The 21,080-nt window shown below is 46.2% G+C and overlaps 2 protein-coding genes across 3 annotated transcripts in view; both read left to right on the top strand.

The window, feature by feature from the left end:
* Positions 1 to 247: 247 nt before the first annotated feature.
* Positions 248 to 8,012, top strand: HIGD1A (HIG1 hypoxia inducible domain family member 1A). Of its 2 annotated transcripts, none has more exons than XM_065398117.1 (4): positions 248 to 328; positions 2,956 to 3,063; positions 5,909 to 6,043; positions 6,827 to 8,012. In XM_065398117.1, exons 2-4 carry the CDS (start codon positions 2,961 to 2,963, stop codon positions 6,889 to 6,891), a joined length of 303 nt encoding a protein of 100 aa, XP_065254189.1. In that variant the 5' UTR covers positions 248 to 328; positions 2,956 to 2,960; the 3' UTR covers positions 6,892 to 8,012. The 2 variants fall into 2 exon arrangements, with proteins under 2 accessions (XP_065254189.1, XP_065254190.1); XM_065398118.1 differs by having other exon boundaries at positions 250 to 278.
* Positions 8,013 to 16,117: 8,105 nt separating this feature from the next.
* Positions 16,118 to 21,080, top strand: part of CCDC13 (coiled-coil domain containing 13) — a 33,492-nt gene continuing 28,529 nt past the window's right edge. The window contains exon 1 of the mRNA XM_065399817.1: positions 16,118 to 16,338. Within this exon, the coding sequence (XP_065255889.1) occupies positions 16,118 to 16,338 (221 nt within the window). The remainder of the gene's footprint in view (positions 16,339 to 21,080) is intronic.

Raw genomic sequence — 21,080 nt, 5'->3', positions numbered from 1 at the left:
GGCCTGTCTCCCGTGGCGTCACCAGCCTCCCATTTGATTGGCTGATAACGGGGGAGGCGGGGCCGGATTTCTCACGCACCGGCATTGGGTCACGCAGCGCGGAGGGGGGGGCGCTCCGTTTCCCCGAGGCACGCTGGGAGCTGTAGTTCAGGGGTGGAGGCCGTAGGCAAGTTCCCCCTCCCGCGCGGGGTGGGCTGAACTCTGTCAGCCAATAAGAGCAGGGGGCGGAGCGCGCGCAGGCAGTAGAAGCCGGCCGGTCGCGGGGTGAGTGACAGCGGGTGCGTAGCTCAGTCGGCGCTTGTGTGGCTGTGAGGGGAGTCGCTAGCGGGTGAGTGCGGGTCGCGGGCCCGAGGGGGAGGAGCGGGAGGCCTGACGGGGGGCGGGGAAGCTTGGAGGGGTCTGAGGAGGCGAGGGGGCTCCGCGTAGTGACCGAGAGCTGTAGGGGGCCTGGGGTGGCCGCGGCAGCCGAAGGTCGCGTGGTTGGCTGGGGGGGCCTGGCTGGCGGGGTTAAGGGAAGCTGGAAGGACATGGGGGTGGTGGGGAGGGGGCTGGGACATGGGTAACGGGGGGGGAATGTAATGAGGGGGCCGGGCTAAGCTAGGACTGGGGTAACGGGGCGGGGGGTGGGGGTGATGTAATGAGGAGGGGGCCGGGCTAAGCTAGGATTGATGTAACGGGGCGGAGGGTGGGGGTGATGTAACGGGGAAGGGTCGCGGATAACGTCGCCTCTGGGGGAGGGTGTTCCTGCCTGGAAGTGGGTGAAGGGTAAATCTCATGGCGTAGTAACAAATAGGGCCTGTGGGGGTCGCACTTACAGGTCTCCTTGCGTTAGTCCTTGAGGCTTGGGTGGGGTCCCGCTCCCGGGATCTTGTCTGAGGTTAGACATACACCCCCCCACACACACACGCCTCCCTCACCCCTTAAGCATTCCGGGTGAGTAAGGTGCTGAGCACGTCTTGGGGTTTGATCCCTTAATGATCTGAAAATGCCCTGTGCCAAACACGGGTATGGCCGTTAGGGGTATCTCCAGGTGCTGTCCTCAGCATGATTCCACTTCCTCCCCCACCCCAGGTCTTGTCTCTCTGAAAGCCACTTCCGTGACCTCTGGTTGAGTTCAAGGTCATATCTAAACAAATGTGTCATCTTGCATTTGACTAAAAATCCTACTTTCTCTTCCCTCTGGGACAACATGAGAGTGTTTAGTTTTGACTTCATCTTTCCCATTTACCAAAATGTCAGATGCTGTTTTGCATCTTTTATAGGTGCTGTAGGTCTCATTTTATAGTTAAGGGCTCTAAAGGCATTTGAAATTGTTACTTATCCACTAAGAAGATTGTTATAGCTTCTAAATACTGACAGATACTTTATGAACATATCTGGTCTAATCTATTGTGATTTCTCTCCTTGCACACCATATGTATGATAAAGTGGTTTAAACTTTGGTTGTGAAACTATAAATAGGCCAATCTTTTCAAATTCAGGTGTATATGTCTATATTTAAACACTAATGGCATCAAAATTATGATTTGTCATATGCATATACAGTAACTTGTTGTTTGAGTAAATCAGTGCTTTACAAATTACTTAAATACCATGGGGCATTTATTCTCATAGTCCATTTACACTGCACTGTCTGAGATTGAAAGCTTTGTGAGGCACACTCTCTTTATGCCCTGCAGTGCTGAGAACATTTTTAGGAAAACTCAAACAATAAAAATACAGCCGAATCAGCCCGGGTAAGAGGTCTGCAGTAGTTACTGAACTGACCATCTAAAGTCAGCTTTTTTTCGGCATTCCTGAATTATAGGAAGAATCGCGCTAGTGTCAGAGTCTGAAGAAGGAAGTAATCTCTGGTGACCGACACTTTTTTTTTATTATTATTTTATTTTTTTTAATCCTTTCCTATGAATGAGCTTGCTGGAAATATTGAAATCAGGACACTGTCAAGCCTTGATATAAGGTTTTCTTCATTATTATTTTTTTTGTAGTCCTCAGTCTGAACAGTGGTGGTCTGCTCTAAGCAGCTGTTCCTTTTCACCACTCAATCTTGATAGAAAACACATCTTTCAACTTGAACTTTTTAATTGTAGATGAAATAGTGTTGCATGAGAAAAGTATTCAGTGATGTGGGAATGATAATCCATTTATTTTTAAAAGGTTGACATGTCCCACATGCAAGCTATGGTGTGTCCATCAAACAAACTCCTGCGGGTCTGATATCACTACTAGACCCAGTACCTATTCTCTCTTTAAATATTAGGCTTCTGGCTCTTCAGTAAAAATCTGAGTTGACATAGTTTAAACTTAAACAAAGCGAAATATATCCGAGGTGAATTTTTCCCTGCTTGTCAAATGTGCTGGCTGACCTTCTATAGTGGCTTACTGTTTTTCCTCACAAAATACTTTGGGGACTCTCCCTTCCCCTCCTCCCACTTAAAATCCAGTGCCAGCATGGATGAGTAGCCCCACAGAAATGAATTGATATGGTGGAGGACAGAAATTTTGCAAGGAAATGCTTCTGATCTAAGCTCTCACTGGCTTAGAGTTTGTGAAAAAACAGAATTGACTGTGCCTTTCATGAAGGTGCTGGGAACTCTATTCTTTGTGTGGAAAGTATGACAAGAAGCTGTTGCCTAATGGCTTTCTATGTCAACAGTCTGTTTGATATGGAATTACTCTACCAAAGCACATTCTTATTCTTGTATTGTAAAAGCCATACCTACATTCTGAGGTTTTTATAGTCCTAAAATTGAATTTAGTTTGGTGGTGTGGATTAAGCCATACACCATCTCATCAGTTCAAAGTTTTTTGACTTGTATCTGGTTTATAACTGAATATTCAGTGGAAGTTACTGTGCTTTTTATACTTGTAGTACATTCAAGGTTGGTCTTCTAAAGAACTCTCAAACATGAAAAAACTTTTAAATTCTAAAGTAGACTTTCTTCTTCTCTGCAGTCAACATGTCATCCAGTCAGGAATCCGTTCTTCCTAGCTATGAGACTGATAGCAGCCAGGCATCAAAACTGATCAGAAAATCTAAAGAGTCACCCTTTGTACCAGTTGGTAAGTTTCACTTTCACAGTGCAATGATGCTGTGGAGTAAGACAAGTAAATCTGGGAAAATACACCGTTGCATAAGTGTTCTTGTAATGGGCGGTGATTATAGTAAACTTAGTCACACACTACAAACAGGAAATTACTGTGAAATGTTACTTCCTCGTTAGGTATAGTACTGTTTAATTTTGCCATACCTCTTGTACCTATCATGGTGTTCTGCCTGAATTAATACTCTTATCTGGTAACTTTATCAAACACTGTAGACTTAAAATGTCTATGTATTCCTTGTAATTCCCTCTGTCTTCCATTTAAAAGATAGTTGTTTACACACACCTTATTTCAAATTTTGGGTAGTGGATCCTATACTGGGGAAACGTATCTTGCAGCAAGCCCAGAGGGCTGTCACAGTTCAGGGTAACTGCACCTGTATTCCCTCTCTGTGGCCCAGCAAGGGCACCCATTCTAGGCTTCTGACTCCCATGGCCGTCACCTCTCTTGGGTGGCGATATGAGTGTCTCCTTTCTGACATGGATACTTCCAGGCTGAACAGTTCCCAGCCTTCACTGTTGTTCCCAGCAAGACAGACTGCCTAAGCAGACCTGTTTGCTTTTTCTTAAGAGACTAATAACAGTGTTAACTGCCCATTGTTTAGGTACCATACAGCTCTTTCTATGCAAGCTTATTTATTCTTAGGATAAAAGAATTAGAGAAAACATATTAAAAACAACAAAAGCACCTACACACATGCTTACCAGAGATCACCCCAGCTCCAACATGGGCTCTGGCAGGTGATTAGTCCTTCAAACCCCACAATGGGATCTCTTCTATCGTCACAAGTTCACAACAGCCTCAGCTCAGAACTATCACCCTCATGACTTTAAATCACTGCTCTATCCAGTCTGGACCTCTGAAGACACTGAATAGGTAATCAGCCAGGCAGTGGGGTTTTTTGTTCAAAAGGAAGCTTCCAAAGGGGGTGGGTCACTTCCATCCCCCTAGCCCTAAGTATTTCCTAGGAAATCCACTTCACACATTGTCCCCAAAAGTCCTTTGAAATTCCTAATATTTCCCAGAGATTGCATTAATTATGTTCCTAGCTACATAACCAATTGGATTTTTAATGCAATGGACTCTTAAAATACTTAATTTAATAAGGTTTAACTAAAGTCCATAAGGCTTGTCCAGGATGTCCTATCTCACAGGGACTACATCTGGTCACGTCAGAGTCTCCCAAATTAATAAGTGACTAGACAGTTTAAAGTGTGAACTTGCCTCCTGCTAAACTGATAGCTGTAGGCGCTGAAGTCTTCTAGTTGAAGAAATGGACTCAAATCAGACCTTGTGATAGCCCCTTCAGGTGAGAGGATAGTTCAGTATCCATGACCATTCGTCCTTGGTTCTTCTGCTGAGACCCATAGAAAGGCTTTGGGGTGGACTACTAACAAGAGAACCATGTGTAGGGTGTTCTCTTACTGTGGATGTTAGTCCAATTTCTAATTGGAGAAAGATGCCACTAAAATTCCTTCCTATATGAACCAAGCAGCCATCAAATGATAACTTTTGGTTGATATTAGTCTGAACTGCATTTAATTTGATGATCTAGAAGTGAAATGCTTTGTCCATTGCCAGAATCTAGTTATCCAGTTCCCATGACCTTGGGAGTTTTGCTATCTAGGCTGCTGGAGCCCAGTGTAAATGTAACCACTTCTATACATGTGCAAGCTTTTCCAAGTTTGGTTTGGTTTGAAACAATTTGCAGATCTTGTGTCAGAACTAGTTCATAGGCCCTAAAGTGCAAACAAATTTGGTTTAACCTTATTGCTACGTAAATGACCCACATGCAGGTGTGAGTCTACAGTCTCCTCACATGGACTAGTGACTTGTATTTGGGGGTAAGATAAATCATAACCCAGTTATCTAGGCAATTACTGGCATTGGAATATATACACAATGCAAAAAAATTAATAGCTACCTTCCTATGAAACTATGGCATGTAACACATTCTCTATTTGGAATTAAAGTTCCCAGAAACTGGGAATTGCAGGAGGTAAAATACTAGTGCACATGAGTAGGCCATTGCCTGCAAGGTTCAGGCTAGGGAGTGTCTCAGACTTTATTTTCTGTCTGTGGAAAAAGCTAAACTGAAATGTGTCCTCTGTTGAGCTAACTCTCCAGTGCATGGGAGAAATAACATGACATGTCCAATGCCAGTATTCAAGTGAATCCAGGGTCAAACTTGACACATTCAGACAATAACCATCTTCATTTGTGGGTTTCTAGACCAAAAAAATCTAACACTGCTATTAGTGCATGGATGCAGTTTGAACTTTGTTCAGAGTTGAATTTGAGAACTCCTGTTTGTTTTTGCACTACAGCTCTAAGGACATTCCTCTGAAAAGATGAGGCAGTTAAATTTGCTCTTATGGCAGTTTCTGACCAGTATCAAAGCAGCCCTGACATCCATTAAGGCTGCTATCCACAGCTGTCTACCTGGAAGGAATGTTGTGCAATGATACGCCACGTCTTAGTGTTTTGGCTTTTTTTTTTTTTTAACCCAGTTCTCCAGTAATGGAGTACCAGAACTCTGTTGGGGGTCCAGTCTGGACTGGCTTCTGGGTCAGGCTAGATGTCACTTGGGTGGGAAAGGAATTACCCATAAACTAATAGCTTATGTTCAGTAGGCTAACACCGTAGTTCTGTTAGATGTTAATGATGGGGCTAAAACACTGGTGAGGTTTTTTATAAGTTACTTTTGCTTTAAAAGTAAAAGTCAACAACTTAAAATTTAACAAGTCTTGTGAGGAACATAATATCGTGTAATTACTAAACACTTGTTTACCTTGCTTTCTAGGGATGGCAGGTTTGATTGCAGTTGTAAGCTATGGACTGTACAAACTGAAGCACAGAGGCAATACAAAAATGTCTGTTCACCTGATTCACATGCGTGTGGCAGCCCAGGGCTTTGTTGTTGGAGCAATGACATGTGGTATGTATAAAACAGGCAGCTGTTGTCCAGCCCTAGTTATCTCTTAATGATGGCAGACTTACTTTAAAAGTGTTCTTTACACTAAAGGATAAATACCTTGGAGGAGCTTGTAAACCATTAACTATTTCTAACTGCACTGGAAACTTGCAAACACATAAGTTCTTTTAGTGAGTCTGAGCTAGTAAACTGGTTTCTTTGCTCAGTATCATAAAATTTAGTATGCCTGGTATCTAGGTAACCGTGTTTGAACCCATCTCTTCAGTTTCTCCCTTCACTTTTTACACACATGCATGAAATTGTATTAACATTCAGGGCACTTAGCTTGATTATTTTTCCAAACATGCTAAGTCAGTGAAGAAAACAAAGAATACAATTGCCCCATGCATGTTGTGGATATTCTAAGGTGTTTGGAGAAAGCAGAAGAATTCAGAAAGTTATTTGACAATTATTAAGCCTTTCTTAAATTCACTTCTCAATGGGAAAGATTAGCAGTTGTCTACAGTTTGCATCTAAATTGAAGATATAGCTAGACCATAAATCACACTAGCTCTGATACCAACAGTATGTAGAGAACCCTGTGTGTGTGTTATGTCTTTCATTTTAACAAATGAATTGTGGCTATTACTGAAATTCTAGATGGGGGAAGTGAGATTATAAAGAATACGGACTCCCATATTTTCTTCTCTTGCTAGTAGTCTTCCTGGCTGCAGCTAGTTCTTGAAATAGTCTTCTCTTTTAATAAAGGATGTATATTTAACTGCTTTGCTTGTGTTTGTATTTCAGGTGTGCTCTACTCAATGTATCGGGAATACCTGGCAAAACCCAAGGAGTGTAAAAAAGATGACTGAAATCTGTGTGCTTGGTGGTGGTCTATGTATCTTAGTTATAGACCTCACATTGAGGTGTCTTTTTCTTTTTAATAAAGAAGAAGAAGAAAAATAAAAATTCAAGGATGTGGTTCTACAATACTGTACATGTCTTGTGCCTGGTATTGAACCTTTAGGTTGCCAGTCTGGATCTAGCACAAGGTGGTGGTGACAAAGCTATCACAATCTGCTGGCTCTCTTAGACTGAGACTACCATACCCACTAGGAACTTGTGTATTGTACAGCACAGTGCCTCTCTTCCCTTTCCCACCCAATCTCCCTACACACAACTGGTAATTTATGGCATTCTTGACCAGAAGTCCAAGAATTGTAAATAGGTCTGGAACCCAAACAACCTTCTTGCATTGGAGTGGTGGTCCCTCCAGCTCATGGCTGAAGCACCTAGGAAAGTCTGCATGGAGAAGGTTGTACTCCTGCCTATGTTGTCTCTGTCCTGTAGATAAAAGGACTTCAGTCTCTAAGGCTATAATCCAGCACTTTCACTAGCACTAAACTCACTCAAAATAATTCTTAAATTTGCATAGAACAAAATGCTTTTAAAACAAACCTATTTTTAGTTTAATTTGAAGTATGAGCTGAGCATTCACTAGTTGATAAAACTATTTAAACATATTTATTACACAATACTAATAATCGAGGCCCAGAAGCCCTATTTTTAATAGATTATGGATTGCAGCTTCTCAGATTATTGAATTTGGTAACTGCACATTTATTTTTGCAGTATTAGGTGTATGATGTAACATTTTTAAATGACATTTTGAAAACTAAATCTGTACTTGAAGTGATGCATTTTAAGTATGGAATTAGAATGCCTGACTTAATTTGTGTGATAATTGCTGTTTCAATGGAAGCTCTAAACTTCTTAGACCTTTGCCTTTATTATCCTTGGTGTGAGATCATATGGAGCGCTCTTCCATGAGCGATTTATGGTAACGTCATTAAAATCTGGCCTCAATGCCAAATGTATTGATCAAGTGAAGCACGAATCTGTAACCTTCCACTTTCTCAAACTTGCTGGGATTCCCTGGAGATAGCATGGTGTCTAATACAGTGTTTGTAATAAATACATTAAGCAACTCCAACCTGTCTAATTTTTACTGTGAATGTGACATGGGGAGAGCTATGGGGCATTGCTGGGTTCACACACAAGCAGTATGAGGGAATCCCCTGATGTTGTGAAACTCCAATCCAGTTTCAGGTTTTCTGGCTGCCCTATCCCCTCTCTATGGGAATGGTCGCTGCGGGATATGGCCTGGGAGCAGGCTGATGGGATGGGCTCATAGTGCTGCCTGGCCAATGGGGGGTGGTTTGAGGGGATATGGATCACAAGAGTTCAATGACTTGCACCCCATGAGGGACTGCAGGCGGTGATGGTGGGAGGCTGGGATCCTGAGGGTGCTGTATAGGATGACCATATTTCCTCAAAGGGAAAATGGGACAATCTATGGGGCTAGCCTGAGCCCTTCCTCCCCACCCCCGCACGGTGCTAGCCTGAGACGCTTGTCTGAGCCCCCTTCCCACCGTGGGGCTGGGGCTGGTGTCGCTGGCCACCTGAGCCCCTGTGCGGGGCTGGTGTTGGCATTGCTTCTTGCGTAAGTCCTGCCTACCTGCATGAGGCTGGGGCTAGCCTGAGCCTTGTCTGCCCCCCTGTGTGGGGCTGGCATCACCACTTGCCTCCCTGCACATTCCTCTGCACCCCACTTTTTTGACAAAACTGGGTATTGTCCCATTTGTTCTTTCCAATTGATCAAGTTGGCAAGAGCAAAGTGAACAAAGGCCCACTTTTGCTAAAAAAGTCAGGATGGCTGGTACAGGGCTTAAAAAGGATTGTCCCAGCCAAAACAGGCTGTATGGTCACCTTAGTGCTGTGGGACGTGCACTGGGTTTGGCAGGGGATATCTGGGCTTTGACTGGAGCTAGCTACAGGTCATACGGGGGGGGGGGAATGATTCAGTGGAAGGTGGAGCACTTCTCTCTGTGGCCCTGGGGGGAGGAGTTGGACTTATCCTGTGCCTTTGGGGCATGAGAGGGTGATTGTAGCCAAGGCCTTTGCAGTGGCAGGGTCTGGCCTCAACCAAAGTTTATAGGCTGATGGTTGGGGGCACTAAGCAGGGGTGCTGGGATGAAGGTGGTACCAAGCTGAGTCCCTTAGTAGATGGTAGCATTAGGCTGTGCCTGAAGTAGGCATGGAGGTAGTGACCCTGGGTCCTGGTGAGGGGTTGGTAGTGGCACTGATGCTTAATTGTAATGTAGAATACCCGTGTAATGCAATATGTCCACGAATAATTGATTTACCTGTGTGTGCGTGCACCCTGCTCCCATGCACATATCTATGGATATTTATATATGTACTGGATTCTTTAGCTATTTGTGATGCTGCAGCATGACACACAGAAACTACCCTTTCCTCACAGTATGAAACTATTTTAGCGTGGTGATGTATCTGTGGCCCTGAGGAATTGCATTAATAGAACTATCCACCAAATTCTAGTCGGCATGTCAGGCAGGTATAGCATGAAGGTCTGCTTAGGGTACATATATTGTTAGTTGTGCAGGAGGAGACCTCTGCCAGGGGATGGTTTGTTTATAATCTAAAAGAGGGGGACTTTGTTTTCCTGACTTCAAAACAGGATTTATCACCCCAATATGCAAATTATCCCATACAACATATTAAGGGTATTGGAGGGGAAAGTATCACCTTACTTACCACTTAAAAGGGCCTACATGTTTATTGTATGTAAATTGGAAAAAAGTATTACCACCCATAGGAAATTATTCAAAAGGAGGATGTTGTAAAACATGATCATGCCTTATTTGGTACATGGAATTGTTTATGGAATGTGGCAAAATAAGGCCCACTGAAAGCTCCATGATAAGAAGAGAATTGGAATGGCATAATTTGGAGTATGAAGATGTAGGGGGATGTGAGGCCTGCATTCAGACCACACTTCCAACTAAACTTGGACCTTGATGGTATGCTTCTAGTGTATTGTTTGAAATCACGGTTCAGGGACCCAAAATTGACCAAAGTCCCAACAATACCCATCCCAGGATGAGGGATGTCCCATCCTGCATTCAGGACCAGCTCAAGGACTCACTACCATCCCTTTCCCCAGAGTTCTGGTTAACATAGTACTATTCATGCACATCCCATTGGTATTAAACCTGATTGTTGGCACATGGGAGAATCTGAATATTTGTTCTGAATAGGGAGACTATGTATTAAGCACCATAACATCTGCTTTTCAATTTCTTGAACTAGGCAAGGTTCCAGACCTCATTAAGAATACTGTCCTAAGTGTTTTGAGGTCTGTGGAAGGGAAAGAGAATTGTTTGCAGCATTGCCAACAATTTTTTTTGGCATGATTGGGCATATGGGATCTGACTCCATACCCCAGTCAAGATTCTTGTTATTTAACAAGGAGTTGCATATTGACAAAATCCTTGTATGTCTCATTCACATTCTCTTTGCCTGTGTTTGATCCAAATGAGAATGTGTATAGCCAATGGACTACTGTCCATTCAATAGGTCACCTTGAAGATGACCTCTACTGAGAGGATCTCGATGTACCCTCACTGGTGATTGTCCATCCAGAAACTCAAACCTGGAAAACCCTATGGATGGTCTCTTGCTCTGAAAAAGGGTGTCAGTCTATTAGGTGTGATGTGTTTGAGATAGATGCAGTTTTGTGTGGAATGGAGTATGGGTACCAACAGCAGACTAGATCAGCGGCTTGCTCAGTTTGACCAAGTGGAAGGCACCAACAGAGAAAGTGGCCTATAGTGGACAGGGACAGTATCATGTAGTTACTAACTACCAAAAATCTAATTGTAGGCGATTGGAGCGTCCAGTCACAAATCCAAACTTTTGTTTTGTTCCAACCCAACATGTCCTTATAGGGTACATAGCATTTTCTCCAGTCCCCGTATTTGAAAACCAGTTATTCTTTCTAGTCCCAACCATCAGGATCTAGCTATGCAGAGTTCACCAACTTTTCATGCATCTATCTTGCCACTTGATTTAAAATTAAAACACCTTATGGAAAGGAAAGGTACAGGTTTAATAGAAACAGAGAGTTCAGTCGATGAAGCAGCACAAACATATAGCAGGTTAATGAAGTGATGGGCGTATGATGTAACTCTTTAAATTACTTTTTGAAAACTACAACTGTACTTGAAGTGATGCATTTTGGTATGTAATTACAGTTAGTGCCTAACTTAATGTGGGTGATATTGCTGTTTCAATGGAAACTCTACTGCTTAGATCTTGGCCTCTATTAATCTTGGTACCAGATAGGGCAGTGGTTCTCAAACTTTTGTACTGGTGACCCCTTCCACACAGCAAGCCTCTGAATATAACATAAGAACGGCCGTACCGGGTCAGACCAAAGGTCCATCTAGCCCAGTATACCTGTCTACCGACAGTGGCCAATGCCAGGTGCCCCAGAGGGAGTGGACCAACAGGCAATGATCAAGTGATCTCTCTCCTGCCATCCATCTCCATCCTCTGACAAACAGAGGCTAGGGACACCATTCCTTACCCATCCTGGCTAATAGCCATTAATGGACTTCACCACCATGAATTTATCCAGTTCTCTTTTAAACGCTGTTATAGTCCTAGCCTTCACAACCTCCTCAGGTAAGGAGTTCCACAAGTTGACTGTGCGCTGTGTGAAGAAGAACTTCCTTTTATTTGTTTTAAACCTGCTGCCTATTAATTTCATTTGGTGACCCCTAGTTCTTGTATTATGGGAATAAGTAAATAACTTTTCCTTATCCACTTTCTCCACATCACTCATGATTTTATATACCTCTATCATATCCCCCCTTAGTCTACTCTTTTCCAAGCTGAAGAGTCCTAGCCTCTTTAATCTCTCCTCATATGGGACCCGTTCCAAACCCCAAATCAACCCCCCCACCCTTATACATTAAAAACACTTTTTTATATATTTAATACCATTATAAATGCTAGAGGAAAAGTGGGGTTTGGGGTGGAGGCTGACAGCTTGTGACCCCCCATGTAATAACCTGGTGACCCCCTGACGGGTCCTAACCCCCAGTTTGAGAACCCCTGAGATAGGGTGACCAGATGTCCCGATTTTATAAGAACAGTCCCGATTTGTGGGTCTTTTTCTTATATAGGCTCCTACTACCCCCCCCCCCCCATCCCGATTTTTCACACTTGCTGTCTAGTCACCCTATACCAGATGACAGGGAGAGACTTAGGGGAACTTCATTGACATCTGCTCGCAAAGGAAAGCCCCAGGGATGGATCAAGTGAAGCAGGACTCTGCAAATGTCCATTCTCCGGAACCGGCGGGCAGCGCTGTGCACAGATACGCCGTGCGCGGCCAATACACTCAGCCCCTCCAGCTGCCCCACGCCCACTGCGCACAAGACACGTGCACAGCGGAGGGGCCCCGCCTGCTCCCACACAAAGGGCGTCGCTTCAGGAAATGCCCCGGATGTCGTAAAACTCCACGCCGCCCTCCTCTAATTTCCGGCCGCCCCGTCTCCGCGAGGATGGTTGCTGGGGGAACCGCACCGCGTCCTCCTCTGGGAGGCGGCTCGGCGAGCGGGCTCTCGGGTTGGGCGGGTGGCGCTGCCCGGCCCCCCGGGGGGCGGGGGCTGAGGGGGCGCGGATCGCGGGAGCTCCAGGGGAGTCGCAGCCCGCCAGGGGCCGCAGGAGGTGGGTGCGGGGCGCCGCAGGACCAGCGTTCCCGAGCTGGGGCTGGCAGGGCCGGGGGCTCCTGGGCTTCGGGGGGAGCTGGGTCCAGGCCGTGCCCCGTGGGGGGGAGGGGACTCCTGTCTGTGCCCCTGGGGTTAGGGGCGCCAGGCCAGGCCTCTGCGGCGGGGGGCTCCTCTCTGAGCTCTTGGGGGGCGGGGGACTCCAGTCCTGCCTCTGGGGCCGGAGGGGGCTCCAGGCCAGGCTTGGGGGGGGGCTCCAGGCCGGGCCTCTGGGGTGGGAGGGGGGTACTCCTCTCTATGCCCATGAGATGGGGGGGGGGGGGCGGCGAAGACTTCTCTCTGTGCCCCTGGGGGGAGGGGTTGGCACTGTCTTGTGCGCTGGGGGTGTCCCCAGCCAGTGCCTTTGCAGTGGCAGGAGCTGGCTTCAGCCTATACACCTGGGTTGAGGCCTGGGGGTGCTAAGCTAGGACACCGATGCTGAACTGTAATGTAGGATACCTGTGTCATGCGATATGGGCACAAATAATTGCTATACGTCTGTGTGTTTGCTCCCTGAGCCCCTGCATATGTCTATGGAGATTTATATTATATATGTACTGGACTCTTTAGCCACTTGCGATGCTGCACCGTGACACACAGTATCTGAACTACACTGGCACTTACACCATCATCTTTCGAGAGGGATGGTTGCCATTCATTCAGATGTATGTTTATATTTTTGCATGTATAATATATATATGTATGTATAATATGTGAAATAATTTTTCATCACTGTAGATGTGTTTTCTTACCTAGGGGCTGTGGGTTTTTTTTTTTTTTTTTTTTTTTTTTTAAGAACGTGTCTGAGTTATTTTTTCTTTTAAAAAACGCTCTTGGAATATGTCTAGTACTGGGTAGACCATCCTGGAGATTTAAATCTGCTACCCACAGACAACAACAGTACAGCCTTCCCCACACTGCCCTATTTAGTGCCTCATTCCTATTTTGATCGGACTGTCTGGAGGGAAAGTGTACTTTGTTCTTCATGCTTGTGAAATCATCAACCTTTTTGTCAAGAAGGATGCACAATAGTTGTCTGCGGGGGGGTTGTATCACAGTTCTGGTCATGCTCCCTCTGCTGGACACTCAGCAGTCTGTTGTGAAGGGATCCAAACACGGAATCCCACGTGCCTTTAGCTTGCTGGAGCTGGACAGAGTTTAGGTACTGTTCCTGAGTTTGGGTCTCTAGACATGCACTCCTGCTGTAGACCGCACATCCGACACCCCTCTTGGCAGTGGGGACCCTGCAGCTTAATTGCCTGAGTCCTGAAACTAATGTTGTCTCCCCCAAGCCTTCCCAGCAGCACTTCTGCGTTCCCCAGAATTCCACTGAAGGTGTGAACCTTCTGGTTTACGTTTTACCTCTTCAGTGGCCCGTGACAGTGAACACCAAAAGACACACAGACTCTGCACAGGATTCTTAAACACTATTCTTTACTTAGCACAAGCAACATAAAGATCTATTCAAAATAATGAACACAGGTGTACGTTTCCCTGCCTCAGTTTTGTACCCCTGTGGAGAGCTCTTTGGACTTGGGCAGAGCACTCTGGGAAGTCTGAAATCCTTCCCTCAAGCTCATGGTTTCTCTCCAGAATCATAGAGCCTGAATAAGTCAGCTAACATTTTTCTGATCCTTTGCTGGTCTTGCAGTTAAACTGGACCCGCACTATGAAAGCATTCCTCCTGTCTTTTCCTCTCTCCTATGTGTGTGTGTCTCTGTGTCTCAAGTTTATATGTCCTACCTAGTGTGACCAGATGTCCCGATTTTATAGGGACAGTCCCGATTTTGGGGTCTTTTTCTTATATAGGCTCCTATTACCCCTCACCCCCGTCCCGATTTTTCACACTTGCTGTCTGGTCACCCTAGTCCTACCTCTACCTTGTTTCTTTGTTCTTCTGCTGAGGATTTTCCGCTCCTGCTTCTCTGCTCAGGCAGCCTCCTTAGCATACCCATTGTGCAGTCAGAGCACAGTGATTAAGGATAATGACTCTGCATTGTCCCTGGTCTGTTAGGTATGAGCTACAGCCCCTATCAACAAATGGTGGGTTCCACATTCACACAGCGGTAGGGTGACCAGACAGCAAATGTGAAAAATCGGGACAGGGGGTGGAGGGTAATAGGAGCCTATATAAGAAAAAGACCCCCAAAATCGGGACTGTCCCTATAAAATCGGGACATCTGGTCACCCTACACAGAGGTGTATTCCATGATATAACAATAACTTCACAACATCAACCAGAATTCATAAGTTGTACATAAACAGAGCCCCCAAATTGTCAGAGGTTGCAATGAATGACATTTGTTAGGAACTTGAGTGAGATTATTATAGACCGAACAATTTGTACAGCACCTAGCACAATGGAGCCACAATCTCGATTGGGTCCGATGAGCTCTACTGTAATGGGGTAAGAGAAGGCAGTTCAGTCTCCATGGCCTGGTTCAGTTCTTAACCCTGCTGATACTGCCAACAAAGGGGGTGAGTGGTGGAACTGGACTGAGGCCACCAAACTCATTTAATTCACACAAACCACTGACCTTGGAGTGGAAGGTTTTCTAATTATCAAATCCCTTAATCAATCATTACTTCTGGTTAATTCTTCATTAAACCAGTACTAAAGGCTGCATTCAAGAAAAATGAAATATTCTCTAAGATAAATATATTTGTATAAATTACTTTTTGGAGGCCATGACTTTAAAAGTTATTACCTTTTATGTATGTCATACCAAAAGTGTTGTAAGTACTTTGTCTTATTAGCTGACTACTCTCCTTGCCTAGGGAATTTACATTCTAGATCCATGTCAAACAGAGGGAGGGCGGTGGAATGTAGCAGAAGGCAGTGATCACTGAGGACAAAATTTAGCAAGGTTCAAAAAAGGATTGGACATTTATATGAATAACAGGAATATCCAGAGTTATAATAGTTAATGCTAAAAGATTTTGGAAGAGATACTAACCAAACACTGCAGGTTTTAAGCAAATCTCTAATTTTTGGGGATTAGTAGGAAACCTATCGTGAGACAAGATTATCCCACATCTGCCTAATCTGGGGTTTCTTGCACCTTCCTCTTGAAGCATCTGGTACTGGCCACTGTGAGAGACAGGAGATTGGACTAGAAAGCCCACAGGTCTGATCCAGTCTGGCAATTCCTATGTTCCTATTAATCAGTAAAGTATAGTATATATCTTGTTAGTACTATGGTTTTTGTTTGGATTGTCTTTTTAAATGATTATTTAATTCATTGTTTTTTAAACTTCAAGTGTGGGGGAAGGCTACCTGTGGTCTGGTTTGTAAACCGCTACCAGCGTGGAAGATTGGTTTGTGGCATCTAAGACAGAGCAGAGGAGAGAGAGGGAAAGGACACAAAGAGGCCAGTTAGATGGGAGGCTAGTTTTGAAAAAGTTCTCATTCTATAATCTTCTGCTCTGATTTTTTTTCCTGTTTTGTTTTTAGCAAACCATGGAGTCCGACAAAGGACTGAATGAAAATTTAAAAATCCAGTTTAAGGCTTTACAGGAGCAACAACAGAAGAGGCTACAAAATGTGATGGAGAAAAAGAAAGAAAAGCAGCACGGTCAGAAAGGCAGCAACAACAACCCAAAGGAGACTTTTGGAGTCCACGATGATTTAAACCTATTTAAGGTAGATGGACAGCTATCAAATGAAGAGATCAGCAAAAGGTAAAGGTACAGTTCACATTGTTAGGAAGAAGAACAGGAGTACTTGTGGCACCTTAGAGACTAACAAATTTATAATGATATATGCATCCGAAGAAGTGGGTTGTAGCCCACGAAAGCTTATGCTCTAATAAATTTGTTAGTCTCTAAGGTGCCACAAGTACTCCTGTTCTTTCTGCGGATACAGACTAACACAGCTGCTACTCTGAAACCTGTCATTGTTAGGAAGGATACAGAACTATATTTAGCACCTCGTCCTACAAACTCCCACTACGTTAATATGTAAAATCACTGCTGACGTCACGGATTTGCAGTCTATCTGTAGTGCTTATCAGGCCCCCATCACTGTAGTATCTGAATACCTCATAATCTTCAATGTATTTATCCTCATAACATCCCTGTGAGGGAGGGAAGTGCTATCTGTGATGCGTGCAGACCGAGTGCCAGCTCACTGACGCTTTTGATTAGCTCTCCACAGCTCATCTCTACTCCGCTGTGACCTACTCCCTCCTTTTTGCTTTAGTTTATTCTCAAATTTAAATAATAAAGCTATATGGTATGATGGAGATGTTTCTCAGAGGAAAGTCTATTTATAGGCATTTAGGAGTTTCATCCTCCTCTGTCAAAACTGATGTTGGTCAAATTTTGGAAAACAGCTCTGAAGAAAACCTATGTGGAAAGTTGGAAATGGAGGGTTAGGTTTTGAAACTTTATTCCTGATTAACGTCATAACTGGTTAAAAATGTATTTGTGCACAAGTTTATATCCAGCAAAAAAGGTACTGTTTTACTGTATCTCTATGGAATTGGGTAGGAACCTGGGAATGACTTATTTTTTCACCTCTCTGCTTGGATTGCTGCATTGTTTGCTTTTCTTCTTTTTGAATATTGCAGAAGGCTTTGAATTCCCTTTAATCTGGGGGTTTACACCAGGGACATACCACTTAATTATGAGTGTTTTGAAGCTTTCCTTAAATTGGCTCTGCTAATGATATTTATACGGGGAATATGTACCTAAAAACAGAAATTGATTTGGGCAGAGAAAACGTCTCTTTTGTTGCACAGGCATGATTTGGTTTCCATTCAGGAACTGACATTTATGGGGACCCTTTAAGAAAGGCAAGGAAGGATGGTCCAGTGGCTAGTGCACTAGTCTGGGCTCTGGGAGACCCATGTTCAATTCCTACTCTTCTACCAACATCTTGTGTGATTTTGGGCAAGTCGCTTAGATTCTCTGTGACTTTTGGTTAAACAGGGATAATAGCACTGCCCTTCCTCATAAGGGTGCTGTGAGGATAACCATGTTAAAGATTGAGAGGTGCTCAGATACTGTGGGGATGGGAGCCATCAAAGGCCTGGTCCACACTAACCCCCCACTTCGAACTAAGGTACGCAAATTCAGCTACGTTAATAACGTAGCTGAATTCGAAGTACCTTAGTTCGAACTTACCGCGGGTCCAGACGCGGCAGGCAGGCTCCCCCGTCGATGCCGCGTACTCCTCTCGCTGAGCTGGAGTACCGGCGTCGACGGCGAGCACTTCCGGGATCGATCCCAGAAGATCGATTGCTTACGGCCGGACCAGGAAGTAAGTGTAGACCTGCCCTAAGTACCTAAGGTAGATAAGTTCCATTGTTGTATGCAGTGTAGTTGGAGCCATGTCAGTCCCAGGATATTAGAGAGACAAGGTGGGTGGGGTAATATCTTTTATTGTACCAACTTCTGTGTGTGTGAGAGAGACAAGTTTTCAAGCCACACAGAGCTCTTCTTCAAGTATGGGAAAGGAACTCCCAGCGTCACAGCAAATGCAACAGGTGGAACAGATTGTTTAGCACAGGCCTGCACAACATACGGCCCGCGGGGGCTCACTGTGCGGCCCGCGGGGGCTCACTCTCAAGCCTGGGAGGGAGGGGGAGCAGCGGCGCACGAATCAGCTGTTTCGCGCGCCGCGGCCGCTCGGGGTCTCCCCCTCCCTCCCAGGCTCTCAAACCTGGGAGGGGGGGGGAGATCCCGAGTGGCCGCGGCGCGCGAAACCGGCCCCCCTGCCCCAAGCGGGACACGGGCAGGGAGCCCTCGCGCACTGCCGGCCCCCGCCCCAAGCGGGACACGGAGCCTGCGCGCGGCGCCGCACCCCCCAGGCCTCAAGCAGGACACGGAGCCCTCGCGCGCCGCTGCCCCTCCCCACTGCCCCAAGCGGGACACGGGCACGGAGCCCTCGCTCCCCCCCCAGCAGGGACACGGGGCTCAGCCACCGCCCCCGTCCTGAGCGCTTTTTGGCCCACCCCCCCCCCGGGACTCCTGCCCCATCCAACCCCCCGCGTTCCTTGATGCCCCCCCCAGGACCCCTGCCCCATCCACCCCCTTCCCTGTCCCCTGACTGCCCTCCGCCGCCCCATCCAACTCCTCTCCTGATTCCCCATCCAACCACCCCTTCTCCCTGTCCCCTGACCACCCTTGGAATCCCTGCCCCTGACTGCCTCCCACCGCCCCTTCCAACCCCTGCTCCTTCCTGACTGCGCCCCGGGACCCTTGCCCCCATTCAATCCCCCTGTTCCCTGCCATCTGACCGCCCCGACCCCTATCCACCCCCTCACCCCCCTGAACTCCCCTGCCCTCTATCCAACACCCCCTCCCTGCTCCCTTACCGCGCTGCCTGGAGGTGGCTGGCGGCGCTACAGCCGCGCCGCTCGGCTGGAGCTGGGCCACGCCGCCACCGTGCAGTGCCTGGAGCACCGGGTCAGGCTGAGCTTGCAGCCCCCCCGCTTCCCGCGAATCAGCTGTTCGCGCAGGAAGCCTGGGAGGGCTGAGAAGGAAGCGGCGGCTTCGCGCTCAGGCCCAGGGAGGCGGAGCAGAGGTGAGCTGGGGTGGGGAGCGGTTCCCCTCCGCGCCCCTCCCCCCGGGTTACCTGCTGTGGCGCGGGCGGCTCCCCCCACCCCAGCTTACCTCCGCTCCGTCTCTGCCTCCCTGGGCTTGAGTGCGAAGCCACCACTTGCTTCTCTGCCCTCCCAGGCTTCCCGCGCGAACAGCTGATTCGCGGGAAGCGGGGGGGGGGGGAGAGGGGGAGAAGCGGGGCAGAGTGTTCGGAGGCGGAGCGGAGGTGAGCTGGGGCCGGGGAGCGGGGCGGAGAGCTGGAGCACCCATGGGGTCGGCTCCTAAGGCATCACTTTTGGATAATGTGCTCAGGGGGAGCAGCCGCTCCCTCTGCTCCCCCCCAGCTACGGTCCTGGTCGCTTCAACTTACCGGTTGTTAAATTTAGAAACCTTTTTAGAACCGGTTGTCCCGCGCAGGACAACTGGTTCTAAAAGGGCTTCTAAATTTAACAACTGGTTCCCGTGAACCGGTGCGAACCGGCTCCCGCTCACCATTGGAGACTCCCCTTGCCGCTCTCACCCTAGGAGCCAGAGACCTCCCAGCAGGGCTGGTGAGTGCGGCCAGGAAAGGGGGAAGGGTGTGGTGGAGTGAGTGTCTGGGAGATGTGCGGGGGGTGCTGGGCTGTGAGGGTGTGGAGGGCGCTGGGCAGTAGGGGAGGTTTGTGTGTTTTGGGGTGCTAGGCAGTGGGGGCCTGTTGGGGGGTGCTGGGCAGTGAGGGAGATCTGTGTGTGTCAGGGCACTGGGGGTCTGTGTGGGGCATTTTTTAGTTGTGGTGGTGGGGCTGTGGGGAAGGGCACTGGGAGGGAGGGAGGAGAAATCTGTGTGTATTGGGAAACTAGCGAGTGGGGGGTTCTATGTGGGGTGCTGATGTGTATTAAGAGTTACCAGCTGGATTGAGGACTGATAGATCTGGACAGAGTTTATATTGAATGGGCAAATGAAAAAGATCGCAGGGAAAAACAGTAAGGTTAGTTTATCCGTCTTTGACATTTCGACCAATAAGGAAATTAAATTGCATTTGTAATTACATATCTTATTCTTGGCTGATAATCATTTATTGATATTTTTTAGGAAAATTTTCAATTTAAAACACAAACTTTTGTTTTTCTTTTTTTACTTATGATGTCTATCTGAAAACCCATATAAATTGACACAAATTGCAAATTAAAACTTTTTAAATGTATAAGCATTTTACTCACTTGGGCGCATTTGCCTCATGGCACACAAATTTGAACTCTGCTTCAAAAATTTGCACAGAAGAAATTTTTCTTTTACCTTAATTATACTACCTTAGGAGCCCGCTATAACATAGTACAATACAAAGTCATATAAAAGTTATACAAAAATGCATAATGCAGAGATTTATCTACAACTGCATTGATTGACTGCTGTGTGCAGTAATATAGTGACCCCTGGACCTACAGGCTTCCACACACCGTCAGTCCCTTGCTAGTGTGCCATGCGCCGTGAGATATCTCTTCTCTTTGTGTGTGACTGTGAGTGTTTCCCTTGTGTGTGAATTTATTCAACAAAATCTTGAGCTTCATAATGGATACCATGAGTGAAAAGAAAAAGAGAAAAATAGAATCAGAGCACAGAGTTTTCAACACTGAATGGACGAATAAATACTTATATACTATTTCCAAAGACAAAATACTGTGCCTCGTGTGTCGCGAAACGTTAGCCGTTCCGAAAGAATACAACCTTCGGTGGCACTTTGAAACTAAGCATCCCAATCTCGCCAAATTGAGCCCAAATGAAAAAATAATTAAAGCAGCCAGTTTAGCGAAAAACCTTAGTAGAGAACAGCAAATTTTCAAGAAAGTGAGCACTGAGAACGATACAGTTACTAAAGTAAGCTTTAAAATTTCTAAGG

The sequence above is a fragment of the Emys orbicularis genome, chromosome 2 (assembly GCF_028017835.1).
Source record: "Emys orbicularis isolate rEmyOrb1 chromosome 2, rEmyOrb1.hap1, whole genome shotgun sequence".
NCBI lineage: Eukaryota > Metazoa > Chordata > Testudines > Emydidae > Emys > Emys orbicularis.
The sequence above is the reverse complement of the archived record's forward strand: the minus strand, read 5'-3'. Positions and strand labels throughout refer to the sequence as shown.